Consider the following 17,070-nt stretch of genomic DNA (forward strand, 5'->3'; position numbering starts at 1 on the left):
TTCTGACATGCTTCTGTATGTTCCCGGACGGAATCTGCGTTCTAGTGATACGCTGCTTACATCAACCTAAGTCTCACCACTCATGGGAAGACAGAGCTTTCACCGTCACTGCTATTCGTCTATGGAATGCTCTACCAAGCTCTATAAGATTTTGCAAAATACTTTTAACAAATTATTAAAAACACATTTATTCATTAAGGCATACTTTTTCCTGGCCAGCATTATTTTTGGGGTGCCTCTGTTTTGGTTGTTGTCTCTGAGCACCCGGTCGTCTGTGGCAAGGCAAATGTGTACCCTGCTTCTTTGTTTGGTCACCTAGGTAGGGATCCGGGACCGCGACAGAACGAGAACGGATGGGGACCCTCCAAAAAAATTGCATTTTATTTGTAAGGAATTTGTATGATTTGTTTAAAATTTTTTTTTAATGCGCCTTGAGCACTCTTTAGTGGTATGTGTGCTATAAAAATCCTGTTATTATTATTGTTATTAATAACATAATGATACCAAGATACATTCTTCATGTGATAACTAACGTAACTAAAGTAATCCCTTCTTATTATAAAAAAAATAGACGAGAATGATAGTCATCAAATCAAATAAACATTTATTTCTATTTCATTTTAAATTAAAGTTAACACTTTCTTTAAACTTGTTTCCTGAGAAATAGTTTATACCAATAATAATAATAATAAATTTAAATTATAATATTTATAATAATATGGTGATTAAATTATAATAAGTAAAAAGTCAAAAAAAATCCAATTCCAATAAAATTCAATTGAAAAAGTAGTGAAGTACAAACAAAATAGTATTTGTAGCTTGAAAGGGTTAATTTTATTATTGTCTGAGGAACCTTACCTTGTAAACCACGAACTTGCGCATTTATTGCGTATTCAAAGCCGTCCCATCCTGCGAAAACAACAGTCTTCCCAACTTCAACATTACTATTATAATTAGATATATAACACTTTCCATCAATGTTACTTGTATTGTATTTCAAACCCTCGAAAAATAACCATCCAATGACATCTCCAGGCGCCACAGTAATGCGTTTAGTTTCATTTACTATAAACACGTGTGCGTCGTCACCAACTGACGCGTCAGTGGAATATTCACCGTGAGCTGGTATTTCGTTGATACCCACAATTGTAAACTGTTCTGATTTTGAACCTAGCTGCCTAAATACTATAGCTTGAAATTGTCTGCGATTTTTTACTTTGTATGTCCAAATATAGATTTGTCCACTACAAGAGAACTTTTTGTTTGGTAATACGGCTAAAAGGTCTCCAGTGCTATTTCCACTGTATTGTTGACTGAATAGCGAACCTGCATTGCAATTTGTAACTGGTGAAATGAAATCAGTAATTGTGGGTGAACAACATGAAAAATGAGACAAATATTATGTGGAGTTCTGAAAACTAATTAAACTACATCCACGAGATATAAATCGTCATTAAAAATATTAATATTAAATAATTTATTGAATGATGTTTATAGGCCTACAATAGTTTACAAGTTACATTTTCTCGAATAAATTGAACATAATTAATCTACCTATTGATTAATCTAAAGTACATAACAATCATACCTGATGATTCCAATTGGTAATAAAAACCAAGAATTATAAGCAGATGGAACAAGTTAAGTAAGTCTTTTCCAAACATCTTTTCTGTTCCTCCAAACACCCGTATGTGTAAACATGTAAATCGAAGTCAACTGAATCGTTGTTTTTATACCCGACACGTTTATCTGCGTATTCATCATCTACGTTTTTTTTTATTGACCAACACCCTTTTCCTTTTTAATCCGGTAGACAATGTTTCTATTGTTTGAAAATATTCTTAAAATGCTTTATTTTACCCAGGAAGTAAAATTCTTAGAAACTTTACCGCACTTAATCACGCCCCTTTATAGAATCGTTTTTTCATAGACACAATGTTTGCCTTTAACATACTATTTCAGAAAAGTGCATATTTCATTGAAAATCAGCAACGTTTTTAGAATAAAAGAAAAAGATCTTAAAATATACCCGGTGTAATCCATAGAATAACTCGACTGCGATCTCGACAGAAGCGAACTAAATAACTTTCCATTAACAGAAATACAAATAAATATAAAATACAATCTTGAATAATTTCAAGAAATAACAATTGCGCAGAACAACAACAATTTTAAAAATAGAGGCAAGTGTTGACGAAAATTCACATTCTCTGAATGTACCACGAGGAGCAAGGTCTCCTAAATCTAAAGGAAAACGATTTTTCCACAGGTTACAGAATCTGGAAAAAGTGGCCTGAAAGGGTGAGTGAGTGACCGAGCTGTTAAGACTGGAACCGTAATTACGTAGCCATAACATCGGCAAGGGTTCGAGGCTCATTCGCTCCATGGTTCTGGTGGTAGAACAAGTCTTCTCGGATAAGTACTATAAACCGTAGGTCCAGTGTACACATAGCTCATGTGCACTTTAAAGAACCTAGTACATCTTTCGAGACGAGTAGGGGGTTACCCCGGTGTACTAGTCCACACAAACACAACCACTGTCACACACAACCACTGTGCAATTGAGACCGTTTTAGAGGTATTTACCACCTGTTGGTTCAGATCCTTCACTAACAGAGTTAGTAAGAAGTTGAATAAATAAATTTAAAAAAACATCAAATTTGTGACGGGAAATTTGAGAAAAGAAATATCAAATCAATAATAACAAATATTAAAGCAAACAAAAAATGTAATTATTATTTTACACCTAGTAATAAAACCATTTTTAAAGACATTTACTCTTCTAAACATAATAACATTAAATTCAGAATAAATCATTGAGCACTTAAACCAGTGATTACAAATTTACGTTTGACAAGATTTTAACCAAAAACATCTCTAGTTCGTTTATACCAAGTTGTAAATTTTAAGTAAATCCATGGACTTATAATCGTAATTTATGCGAGGTTTCATATTACTGTATAGGCCTATTTTAAATACAGTTAGAGTTTTAATCTGATGTTACTACAGTTGTATTATATTGCTTCCTCCTATCACTATTAAAACATTTACGTGTGAATGACCAGGAAGTAGTTTCGAACTTTGCTTTGTTTCTACAAACCATAATGTAACGTTGTACATAATAAATCTGGTAAATCACTTTATAACCAATGTTATCTTTAAGTGTTACAATAACATCAAACATTCTTGTTTGTTCACTGCTGAGAACAAATACATTTCTGACAGTGACAGGGAGGGGGTGGGGAGGGGGAAGGTAATTCCTGAGTGAAAGAACTTATAACTTTTATCAGCATTTTTTGCGTCAACCATTTTCAACTTGTTGGCAACACAATTGAATTACTTCCGACGAACCCTTTCCTATATCACGTTTAAATATTAATTAATTCTCAATATCTATATCAATTCATGCTAGAATATAAACAAGGCCATATACATGGCTGCAGTCGCGTGCTCAGTATTTACCGACCAACCGACCGACATAGTGAGCTGTAGAGTCGCGTTGCACGCGACTAAAAAGAAGAAGAAGTTTCTGTCCGAATCCGACGTGATACCATAATAGTTCCGACCGACCGCAAGTAAAATTGTATGTAAAGTTAGAATATTATAGGCGTATATGTATATTACACTAAATTTACAAATCCAGTTAAAATGGTAATTTGTTTGGCCTGTCCAACTTGACCAATATGTTGGTGATCCGTCACTTTTGTTATGTCATCAGAGTGAGAGCCAAGCTTAAATTTGTTTACGATAAAATATAAAATCGCCAAAATTGACACAAGTTTTAATTGGATCTCAATCAATGTCGCGATCGCCATGTTTTTGTTTAATGGAATGAGAAAGGATTCTTTAATGGTGCGAATTGCGCAATGTAGCCTACAATTTCCTCAAATCGATGTGAAGGTAAAACGAATCGATTTTCAACCACAGACTGCGCTAATGAACCAGGAAATGACATTAAAAAAGATGTTGGCACTGTAGGCTTACTTTATGGAATCGTTCCTTGGAACACCATGGCATAAACCCCTCATTTGCCATCCGGATTTAATATTGGAATGACAGTAGAGTTTCCTTAGCAACAGATTCACACTGAACCACCAGCTAACCATATACCATTTGTAGTTTGTTTCATTTATTTTCCACACATTCAACAAAATAGAACAGATATTTATTTAATAAGAAACGATACTTTTTCCATGGTTGAAAGTAGTTTTTTTTCAAAATTGTAACTTACCAATTGTAACCGAATCATTCCATGCCTTATTGGTGCCATAAACTGGTGTAACTTCTTCGGTAAATGGAGGCCCGGATGTAGTGGAAACCACTGGGGGAGTAGTGAATGTATCATCTGTTGCTGCAATGGTAGTCTTGTGAATTGTTGAACGAACTACAGTAAATAATTTACATTATTATGATTATTATTGCTATTACTCATTGCACAACCTTTAAGTTACAATGTATGAACTTTTATTTTAAATATTATTACCTTGTGAATTATAATTGTATCACAAACCTTGGCGTTAAGTAACGGCGTATAGGATTCATCCACCACCCATTTTTCAGTATTTGACAACGTATTATCTTAATTCTAAGGGATCTGATAGTAACTTCTCCTTCATTACTAAAGCCATTTTAAGGTTCATTATTTAGGTTGACTGTCCAGCCTGCACGGCAAACACTTATAATAATAAAACCTAAAAAACCTAATAATGATGATCTAAAAATCTTATGCTACCATGTACTACTATCAAATTATATATAAAATCAACACTAGACACAAAAATTTTTATATCATAGGCCATTGTATAAAATAATTATTGGATCATTTTATACACGTATGATATGCCATTGTATACAATGAACCATTTTGAACACCGTTTGTATTAAATGTTTAAAAAAAGTTGAGATGATCGACATGTGGAATTTTTATTGTTGCAAATAGACTGTTTTTCATACTTTTTCATACTAACACTAAAAGGTTGATAAAATGATATTCACAGGCCGATAGTATAACGTTAATATACTATGATTTACGAGTGTCTGAAAAAAAAACACCATATTATTAAATGCTATGGACATTCACTCTACATAATATTTATACCAAGATTTAATGATTTAATTTAATTCAATACTTTTTGTTATTACCCTCTACTCCAAAATTGTCAACAAATCTGAAGAAAAGTTTTAAAAAATGCGTAAAAATCCACCTCGAATAGAATATAAAGAAAGTAAACATTTTAAAGGAAAGTTTATATTGGAGTCTGAGTGCAGGTGCCTGTTAACAAACTGTGGGCCAATAGTTTTTTTGGTGATGCGATTGGAGTCACATCACTTTTATTTTTTGTTACATCGATAAGAGGAAATTGTACATTGTGAAAAGAATACTTCCTCATTCCCAAAAAAAACCCCCCATTGAATTGGATTGAGATGCAATGGTCTTTCCGTTAAAGATTGTTTAATATAAACTAAATTAAATGTAAATATTGGCGATTATGTTTTATCTTAAGCGGAAAATTTAAGTTTTGTTCTCACTAACCATACAACACAAGACGAAAACGCAAAAACTATCAATTGAACGTAAAGCGAATCGATTTTTAACCACAAACTGCGCCAAAGAACAAGGAAATTACGTTTGATCCGGAATTGAATCGTTCCACAGGGAACCACTCACTTTGCCTTCCATATTTAAATTTCTTTAGTTACCAGAAAAAATAATGGAACTTACCAGTTATAAACTTTGTTTTAAAAAATACATTACCGTTTGAACTACCACCAACTTGTGTGTTTAAGAAACGGGTTATATGGATATTTTAATCAAAACCGCGTACGGTACCTAAAATGGCAAGTACCCGTACATAATATGGTAAGTACCGTACATAATATGGCAAGTACCGTACCTAATATGGCAAGTGCCGTACCTAAAATGGCAAGTACCCGTACCTATGGCAAGTACCGTACCTAATATGGCAACTCTTACCTAATATGTAAATTCTTACTATGACTAGTTCTTACCTAAATGTAAATATTATCTGATGACGAATTTATATTACGTAATACCGATACCAACTTAAGTTTGTACCGATTTAGTTAATTTAGATTGTGACGCTAATAACATGAATTCGCACTCAACTACTATGGGCGCTGGATGAAAAATAGGGCGTTGAAGGCCAATCTTATCCATATATGGCGGTCGATCCTGATCTTACTTTTTTTTTTTTTCTCTTTTGTGGTTTACTTACACTTTTATTCATCCATCGTTTGATTGTTCATACATAATAATTTTATTCTTATATCTTACCTTGTAAACTACGAACTTCAGCATTGATTGCGAATTCAACATTCTCTTTAGTGTCAAAAACAACTGTTTTCCCAACTGTAATATTGATATTCGAATTCCGAATGAATCTGATATAAGAAGTAGTATTTGTAGTTAATTCTAATCCGTATTTATCATTAAAATACCATCCAATGAAATCTCCAGGCTCCACAGTAATGCGTTTAGTTTCATTTACTATAAAAACTTTTGTGTCGTCACCAACTGACGTGTCATTGGAGTATTTACCATGAGCTGGTATTTCGTTGATACCCACAATTGTAAACTGTTCTGATTTTGAACTTAGCTGCCTCCATACTATACTATAGCTTGAAATGGTTGAGTGCGTTGTAATTTGTATGTCCAACTATAGACTTGACCACTACAAGAGAATTTCTTGTTCGGTGATACATCTAAATAACCTCCCGTGTTATATGTGTTTGTATTTAGGCTTACTAGCGGACCAGTACTGCATTTTTTTTAAACTATGAAAAATAAACGATGTTGGTAAAAAATGTTATCAGATGACTAAATATAGGTAATATAACTTGAATTTTACGTTTCTAGTATTTTTATTCAACTTCAGAGTTTTATTTTCATGCTATAGCAAAAATAATCCACCGTATATCCATCATCTTTTTTCACCTTCTAGAGAGTCACTAGACATGTTATTACATTAGGTAAAGCTACCTAACTAATGAAAAAAAGTCTTCTTGATTTCATAGCAGAATTTTGCCAAATTTTGTATTTGACCATTTTAAAGGAAATTCATGTTTTTTCGCCTTGATTTCTAACATTTGGTTTTTATTATTTATGATTTTTTAATGCACCTACTGTTAGTGTTAATTATGTCAACAAACGACCAAACAATCCACGCCTAGGCCTAGGCCTAGCCTAATACTAACAGGCCTAGGCCCTAGGCCTACTAGCTAGGCTTCAAGACAACAATACAAAACTTCGACAGGCAACTGTAACACTGGAACTCATTAGTCTAATTATGTTTTTCCAACGATTCCATGTCTTGCAGGGATGTTCCGATTAATTATTCAAAATCCTAAAAACGATCTAAAGTTAATTTAAATGCCTTTTTGATCTAAATTAGTACATAATATCTCTCCAAAAATATACTTCCCTCGCTAAACCAGTCCTAACAATAACATTGGCGGCGAAAGTACAAAATAGCTGGCGCTGTTGTATTTCAAAAGCAATAGAATAAAAAACATATTTTTCAAACGCGAACAGATTTTGTGTACACGCAAAAAGTATTATTAAACCATCGTTTAATAGTGCGTACTATTGCACGCCATGTGACCCACAATCGTCCAATGAAATGACAGGAATTTATTTAGGTGTTGTATAATACAATATAAATGCCTTTCATAGTGGGCACGTGGAATGAGACACAAATGAAGCTTTAAAGGATAACTTTACCGAGAACCATATTTTGACGACGTATTAGGAATGTAAATAAGATTTCAGAACAATCGCGAGATTTAAGATATCGCCGCACTCGTTACAGCCGTCGCCGTAAATTGCTGTGACAAGTGCATGGCAAAATTTACCCCATGAGTTTTCACTGTTGTTAACATACAAGTAACTTGCTAATTTGAGTTGTATTAGGCTTAAATTTGCCAAAATGATTAGTCTGGTACTTTGAAGAAACACTTCATTATCCAGATAGGCAAAAGAAAGAATTCAACATTTATATTTTTTACGATTTATTTAAAAAGTGTGTTTACTAGAAATGTTCGCGCTTTGCCAGACTTTTCTATTGAACAGAAACACTCCTAGTCAAGGGCTCGACAGCAGCCCTGCTCAACGTTTATTTCTGAGAAGATAAACATCTATTCTACCTACTGTAAAATCACTACTGTTAGCACAACATACCGGCCATGATGACGATGCCAAACTCGCACGTAACTAGAAACGTCTAAGCACAATATTTTGACAAACATCCAGAACAAGATATGGGAAAAGGCAGCAGCCTCAAAAGACAAGATTTGAAGATTACGTTCGCTATAGTTGTGATCGCGTTCTTGAGCAAAATAAACTCCGATGATGGTTACTTGTTTTTAACATTGTAATAATTTAAGGTTGATTGACCATTCAGTTTTGTTATTACAATTGTTAAATTGTTAGTGTTTTTTTGTAACTTTAATAGTGTGTAAGATTTTAACTAAAAAACATATAATAGAAAGGATTATTGTAACATTATACTATAATACATTTGGCACCTTTGGTCCTTCATAGTGGACACATGGATTATGCACATGTGAAGATTTGTGAAATAAAGATTTATTCCAGTTTTTCAGTTTTTTTTTCTTATTTGTGACATAACTACACAGGAACCAAGCTTAAATTTGCCACTTGTGCGATAAAACATAGTCGAGCAAAAAGTGTTAAACAGTCCGACCAGAAGAACATTGCAGCTCAATCTATGTTTCAATCGCTATGTTTTTGTTCAAAAGAATGAGGAAGGATTCTTTTCACAATGTACAATTTCCTCTTATCGATGTAATTATCAATTGAAACGTAAAGCGAATCGATTTTTAACCACAAACTGCACCAAAGAACAAGGAAATTACGTTAAAAACATTTTGATCCGGAATTGAATTTTTCCAGGGAACTCATTTTGCCTTCTTCCAGTTTTAAATTGGAATGACAGCAGAGTTTCCTTAGCACCCCCTAAAATTATGGTAGTTATTGTAACCATCTCTGTCCACCAATGGTTAAAAAAAAGGAACTTACTAGTTGTAACCGAATCATTCCATGGCTCATTGGTGACATAAACTGGTGTAACTTCTTCGGTAAATTTAGGCCCGGATATAGTGGAAACCACTGGTGGAGTATTGAATGTAGCATCTGTTGCTATGGTAACAGTCTTGCTTGACGGAACTACAACAGTAACAAATTTACATTATATTTTTAATAATGTTTTACTCGTAAACTACGACTTTTATCCAATTTAACTGTTTACTTATAACTTTGTTTAAAAAAAAAATATTATTGTATTAGTACATCACAGCCACTGATCATAACTGGGCCCTCTGGGAGATCAGTCTTTGACTGAAGAGGTCGCCCAGTATAAATAAAATATTCAATTCAAGCTAGCAATTATATTCCCTTCATAAATTGTTAGCGATGTAAAGAGGATATCATGGAGATACCGAATAAATCTTAACTTACCGATTGTAACAGTAAAATTACAGGACGCGTTGTTTTTAGCATAATCCCAAGCAGAACACAGAACAGTTGTTACTCCTTCGCTAAAATTAGACCCGGATTGAGGAGAACATTCCACTGATGGAGAAGTGTCTACGTCATCAGTTGATATGACGTCATAGTATATCGTTGAAGATGAATTCAGTTGATTTGACGGACAAGTAATATTAGGAACTTTTGTATCTAGCAAATAATAATTACATGTATTATTATTATTTATTTCGGTGAGGTAATCTTACCAGACCCAGATGTGGACGTTTAAATATTTTCTACAAACTATAAGTCATTTTTAAAATATAGTATTGAACGCACGACGGCAACTTCTGCCGTAGATGGCATGATCATAATTATTTCTTGGATTGCACGTATAAAGTTTGTTTCAATTCTCTATAAACTTCTGAATGAACAGGCTTATTTTGTAAAAATACGTACCAACAATCAAATGAAAACGACAAATATCTAAATACTGAAATCCTTGCCATGCGTTGCATATTACAACGTGAGTGCCGTCAGCAACGTTCTGCCCGATTTCTGGGACACAGGCTATAGTATATCTATCTGGATCAGTGGTATAAACCTTATCACCATAGTCTACGACCGATGATGACGATGTCAAATTAGTTGGACAGTTTAATATTGCAGCACCGAAGATACCTATAAATACATTAAATTGAAATCAGTTGGGCCTAGAGGAAAAATGGCAAAAGGCTTCTATTTCTACTTTCTAGGAGTTTTATCCGATAATCTATATTACAACACTTGCAACATGACAGTATACAGTGCCGATTTTGCCATTTTTCGTCTAACTGTAATAGTGATTCAAAAGGATGTGGAGACCATCGAAGTAGTGTATACCACCTCCATAGTGGATACTGTATCCGATACTTTAGTTTAGTTTTTAATACATAAAGTACGGTGAATGTGGTGAACTTTAGTTCGTTTACCTTACTCTATTTCCCGTCTAAGCCGATTAGTACAAACCAATTTTCCGTTCACATTCCCATATTCAAGTAAAAGTAGCCCTTTCTTATAATAATAATAATAATAATAATAATAATAATAATAATAATAATAATAATAATAATATCCTGGATTTATATAGCGCCTAAGGTATGAAACTTCTAAGCGCTGAACATTATTACCCCAGTTATAAAAGGGAAAGGTTTGCCTCAAAGTTGATAGGCGTTCTCAACACCCCTAATAGCTCTCGGCGTTATTAGTTATTATTTTTCAATATTGGTAAACAATTTGTGTGTTGTATGATTTTTGTTTTAAAATGATTTTGTTTCTTTCTACGGGATTATTAAATGATTATTTATTACTCCTAATATTATTAAACTGTATTTGAAATCAGTATGAAAACACCTTACTTCTGATATTCAGCCTAAAAAAGGAATTAGTTAAAAACTAATATAGAAAGAACTTAGAAGCCAAACAAAATGATCTTACCATGTAATAAAAGAATGACTACAATGAAGGTAGTGTGCAGCAGGAGGGTTGATATATCCATTTTGTGCTGATCACTCCAGTAACTTCATGTGAATACTAACCAGCATTGTTTATAATATATGTGTAAGTACATTACTAAGGTATACATTGTGTAAAAGCGAAATATCCGGAAAAACCGGAACCTGGAAAGTTCATCACTCTTCATTGGTAATTTAAGCTTTTTTTCCCTTCCCTTTTTACGGAAATCCTCCGCTATTAACTATACCTCATATGCGAGTCATTTGTCCAATCACAAGTGACGAATCATGGCCAAATTACTTTGCTACGTCCTTGCGGTAAATATAAACTTTAGTTTTTAAACAGACTGTTATATGGCAAAATCGGCACTGTGGTCATGTTACAAGAGTTGTCAAAACAATATAATAGACTGTATACTACTAGAAAGTAGGAAGCCTTTTTCCATGACTGGCAAACATATAAAGCACTACAGTAGGTCTAAAAGTACAAATAAAACATATTTGATTTAAAAACAATAGTAATAATAATAACTAGACATGTAACTCGTCACTTTGACGAGTTAGTTATCCGCACGACAAACGCCACGTGCACGCCATATGTTGGAATATTGCACACAGAAAAAAATTATGGCATTATGACCTGAACTGAAGAATATGATATGTTGTTATTGCTGAATTTCTATTATTTTGATTCATATAATCTGTATCCATATCACATACAGTGTAGAATAGCTGAAATTACGGAACCCGCTATTTATTGAAATTTTTAACATGTTGACGGTTTTAAAATGAAACGCGCAGGTAGCAATGTCGGAAGGAAATTATCTCAGCAACAACATATTAACGTGTAGAAGAAATTTGAATACGTAAAATATTGATGCGCGCTCTTTTAAATGTAATGCATTGATGACGCAAAAGATGAAAATACGACTTTTTTATTTAACTGGCCATATGATGACGTCACAACAACCGATTGGCAACATTATCAAATGATTTCGTATCTACAATCCAATAGCTTCCAGAAAACGTTTTAATCGTGATTATCACATTTTATTCTTACGAGCTATAACAGATTGAAATTTACTGTAAAGATGAAATTAATGCCACACGTAATTTAAATTTTTAGGCATGATGACGTCATAAAAATTAAAATATTTTTAACTCATGCTAAAGATAGTTGATTGACCTAGACAATATGAAAATCGGGGTGAAAATGGAAAACGGATAAGTGGAGATGCGCTCTATTAAATGTGAGGAGTTATAACGAAAGATACAAAAATCCTAAATTTCATATTCGCGTGGCCATACGATGACGTCACAATGTCCGGTTAGCCATATTAATGCATGATCTGATATCTACAATTCATCAACTTCCAGAATATGTAATAAAAATAATTTTTACCGTTTAGTTTAGAAACTACGATTGTTTAAAAAAAGGCTTAATTTTGACGAATTTTTGAAGTTTTTCATCAAAGAAGCGTGCAAATTATCATATTCTACGTGCTCGTATGACGTAATTTGAAGTCGAAATTGTTTAAAAGTTGGTAAAATTACTAGAAAAGGCTGGAAAAACATAAATCACTCGAAAAAATGACGTTTTTAATGCTACGTGTGCACCGCGCGCGTAAAAATTTGCGCACGTGTGGGAATTTTTGACATGTTCAAAATGATATGAAACGCGTAGAAAGTTGATTAGAAATTGATTTTTCGCATAATAAAATTTAAAACGCGCGTGCGCGCGTAACTTCGTTTAAAACATGCCATTTTTAGTGCACAAAACGTTAGCGCACGATATAAATTAGACTTTTGCTAAGTTTCAATTTAAATTGTTATATGGTTTTCGATCTATGTTAAATACGCGAAATTCATAAAAACGCGCGTAAGTCATGTTGCGCAACTCTGATGTCATTCAAAAATAGGAAAGCACAACTTCACGTGATTGCCCATATGTTGACAAAGTTATAAAATGTTAACTTTAACGCGTAGAAAGTTGATTAGAAATTGATTTTTCGCATTATGAAAATTTTAAACGCGCGTGCGTGCGTAACTTCGTGTGAAACATGCCATTTTTAGTGCACAAAACGTTAACGCACGATATAAATTAGACTTTTGCTAATTTTCAATTTAAATTGTTATATGGTTTTCGATCTATGTTGAATACGCGAAATTCATAAAAACGCGCGTAAGTCATGTTGCGCAACTCTGACGTCATTCAAAAATAGGAAAGCACAACTTCACGTGATTGCCCATATGTTGACAAAGTTATAAAATGTTAACTTTACACGTTTTAGAGATACGCTCTGCACAAAAATGACAGAAAGAAAGAAGAATAATACAGAAAAAAAAAAAAAAAAAGATGATGAAACAGGACAGTTACAAGGAGTTATCCGCTGAGTGCGGATAACTAATAATGATTAGGCCTACATTGAATTGAGGAATAATAAGTTGTACCATCTGGATATTTTTCACTCCTTTTTTTAAAACATTGTAAATATTATTTGTTTTTGTATTGTGATTTTAAAGTTTTTTAATGTCTTTGTAATAAATTACCATTCCCTAACATATAGAGTAACATAGTATTTACATGAACATTCTAGAATAAGATGTTTTGATTTAAGAAACCATGTATAATTAATAAGAACAATCAAGAACATTCCAGAAGTGCTATTAATGGAAACTGTAATCATGTAATAATGAGAAGTATAAAGAATGATCTAGAAGGATAGGAGCATCTTGTATATAAAGGGTTGTAAACTATTGTAAGGTTGTTGGATTAGAGGTTGGATGTTATATTGTAAAGTCATTGTGAAGCTGTTGTTTAAAGTGCTTACTGGATTGTTGAAAGTTGAAGTTGATTGAAATTAAAGCTTTGTTTTTGAGTTATTTTACAACTTTGTCGATTTTGTGTGTATACTTTTATGTCACAAGGGAGTTCCTAAAGTATTTTCAACCGCTCGGAAACATACGTGAGAGGAGTTTGTGACAGTCTTTTTAAGAATTTTCTAATCTATTGCTCTAAACAACAGGACCATTATGTAACAGGTGCAATGTCTATACCTGATATGTTTTTATCCTCTATAAATATATTTTTAAATAAATAAATATCCAACGATTTGTAAAACTTGCGTTTCGTTTAGAGATAAAAATTGAATATGTTATCTTTAATACGTAAGCTATGTCTAAACTATCAAACCAGTTTGACAAAAAAGTTCGATGTGTCCATGAACATGATGACGTCATATCACTACCATATTTTGGGCATAATTATTACTACCATTTTGGGCACATCACACTTTTCTTGTCAACCTGAGTTACGGTAGATAGTGTTAGACAGAGCTTTAGACACGCGTCTTATACGTTCATATTCATCACGTTGAGATAACGAGCATATTTGTTTCTACTATTAAAATAAAAAACACAATAAAATATGCCTACAATACGAATGATATAGATATAGTAATATAATGTATAACATAAAGGTTATTGGTGTTTGGTTTGAACAACCAAAAAGACATTTTTAGTCGCGTGGAAGCGACTCTATAGTTCACTATATCGGTCGGTCTGTCGGTCTGTCGGTGGTCTGTCGGTCCGGTATCACTATGCGTTTTATTGCTTTCTGACCTTATCTTGATATCAGTTTAATCTAGCTAGGTCAATTTTTCACAGTATATTCCTTATGGCCAGGAATCAATGTGGTTATGTTTTCACGGTGCGCAATAAAAAATTACGCGGTCTACGCACGATTTAACGAAATCACGTTTGTAATCATATCTTCACAACCATGAATCACAATTAAATAAAATTTGGTACTCATAAATTTCAGGGCATAAATCATCATATGGCAATACAATTACGTGCGTAGCGCATGTAACGCATGCGTACGCGCACTTAAAATTTTCAAAATTTATTTTCGATGAAATAAGAGTACGTTGCAGGCAATTTTAAGCGTTTACAAAATTGCCATGAGAACGCATATTTTTGCGCGCGCACTGGGCGTTAAATGTTATTGCGCACTCTTTTTGCCCGATTTCTGTTTTCTTGACTTACTTTTCAACTCGAAATTACGTTATACGAGCACGTCAAAAGTGACAGGCTACGCACGTGTAAATTAAAAAAATATAAATGTTTTTAAACATTTCAACATTTTTAAACATGTTCAGTAATTTCGGTCAGTATAGTATGTCGGTCGGTCTGTCTGTCGGTCTGTCTGTCGGTCCGGTGGTATCACTATGCATTGTAGCACGCGACTTAATGGCTGTTGGCCTTGTTAATAATAGGCCTATAGCCACATTCCTAGTATTTCAATTGCCTTCCTCCCTAGATTAAATTTAAATAAATAAAAATAATTTCAATGTGATTTATATTTATAATTTTTCACGTCTCCTGCAAATTTCGTAGTTAAATTGATACCAATGATTTTATAGATTGATCATACATATCGCAATAATTTACGCCCTCTATAATTTCTTTAACTTTTATACTTTTTCTGTCAAGTAGTGTGTGTATACAGTAGTCAAAGTGTCTTGACCTGTTAACCGCTCTGAAAATAAACAAAACTGGAAAAATAAGATACAGGCTGCTGCTATATATCCTATATAACATGCCCGGATGGCAAAATTGTATGGTTTTGAAGACAAAAATTTGTCCAAATTGTTAGTGATTATCTATTTCATAGCGTTGTGTTGCATGATCAAATCAAATCAAATGATGCATTATTTAAACAGGAAAATACTGTAGTTTAAAACCTTTAGAAAACAATAACCTTAGGCCTACTTTATCTTCCAATTGCATATACATCGACCTACTTAAAAAGAAAAAAAAGTGCAGATTATATATTTATATCATGCTTTTTCTTCTAAATAGTTAAACCTAATAAAGACCTCACAGTCCTCTCATTCTTAAATGAAAACGAATATAGTTTACTGCAATATAGTCAGGTGGCTTAGCGACTAAAACGTTACACGGTGGACAAACGCACCAAATTTGGCATGAGGCTTCTTTTAGACGTACTAATTGATTTTTGCCTAGGAGCCACCCGATCAGCATCCGATTTTCCAAGATGGCGGCCAAAATGGCTGCCAGTAAATTGGTATATCATATATCTCTGGCTGTAAAAGTTAAATAGACAAATAACTGAATAAAGAATTTCTGAGGTTAGTAAAACCGATTCAGGAAATATTATATAAAGTGAGTTCCAAAATGGCGCCCAAAAATAAAAATGGTAGCTATTGAAATTGAAATACATATAATTGTATACAAAGTCACAAATAGTCCATTTCCTAATATAATTTAGTCTGCAAATCAGAAGGAAAGTGCAAGCATTGCATTTTATGAATTTTTTAACCATGCTAGTTATAAAAACCCATGTTATCAAATTTCTAAAGTTTTTCCTTGACCTTTGACCTCAATTTGAATATTTTAATCCAATTGAAAACAAAATAACCACATCTCCGCAACGCTTGCATTAAATTAAATAATTTTAGTGTCAAATTCTTTGAAAGATGCATATTAATATTCGTCCTAATGGAAACATTTGTCAAAAAATGGCCAGAAGTATGATTTTTGGTATATTTGACCTTTGACCTACATGTCATATAACTTAGTAACTAACAGTTGGACAAACTTTAAATAGGTCTCAAATTAATCAGAAGATGGATGTTTCTATTCAGTCTAATACAAAATTTTCCAAGAAAATGACCCAGATTCTTGTTATTGACCTTTGACCTGTTCTGGTAGTACACATTTCTATATCTTGAAAACTAGTGGTCGTAAAAGTTTTTTTATGAGAAATTGTTAGAAAAATATATATTTATATGTTTTATAATAAAACAGTTTCTATAAAAATGTAAAAGAATCCTAATTATGATAACTAAATTTGTAATTTGTTAATATCCAATAGTATTTTTGTTATGTATTAAAATGTGTTATATTTGCTGATTTTAGGCACTTAACGTAAATTTATCTGAACTATGGATATTTAATGTAAAATTTTTTTTTAATACAAAGAAAATGTAATTATCTATCAAATAAGACCATTTAAAAAATATTCTGACAAAAACTTAGTTACAGGTA

The 17,070-nt window shown here is 32.9% G+C and overlaps 1 protein-coding gene across 1 annotated transcript; it reads right to left on the reverse strand.

Moving 5' to 3' along the window:
• Window positions 1–8,859: 8,859 nt before the first annotated feature.
• On the reverse strand, window positions 8,860–11,316 carry LOC140049001 (uncharacterized). The gene is made up of 5 exons (XM_072093813.1): window positions 10,982–11,316; window positions 9,965–10,186; window positions 9,497–9,715; window positions 9,059–9,205; window positions 8,860–8,870 (listed from the first exon to the last, which is right to left on the reverse strand). The coding sequence occupies exons 1-5, from the start codon at window positions 11,040–11,042 to the stop codon at window positions 8,860–8,862; spliced, it is 660 nt and encodes a 219-aa protein (XP_071949914.1). The 5' UTR covers window positions 11,043–11,316.
• Between the last annotated feature and the right edge of the window lie 5,754 nt (window positions 11,317–17,070).

Source organism: Antedon mediterranea, chromosome 5, assembly GCF_964355755.1.
Source record: "Antedon mediterranea chromosome 5, ecAntMedi1.1, whole genome shotgun sequence".
NCBI lineage: Eukaryota > Metazoa > Echinodermata > Crinoidea > Comatulida > Antedonidae > Antedon > Antedon mediterranea.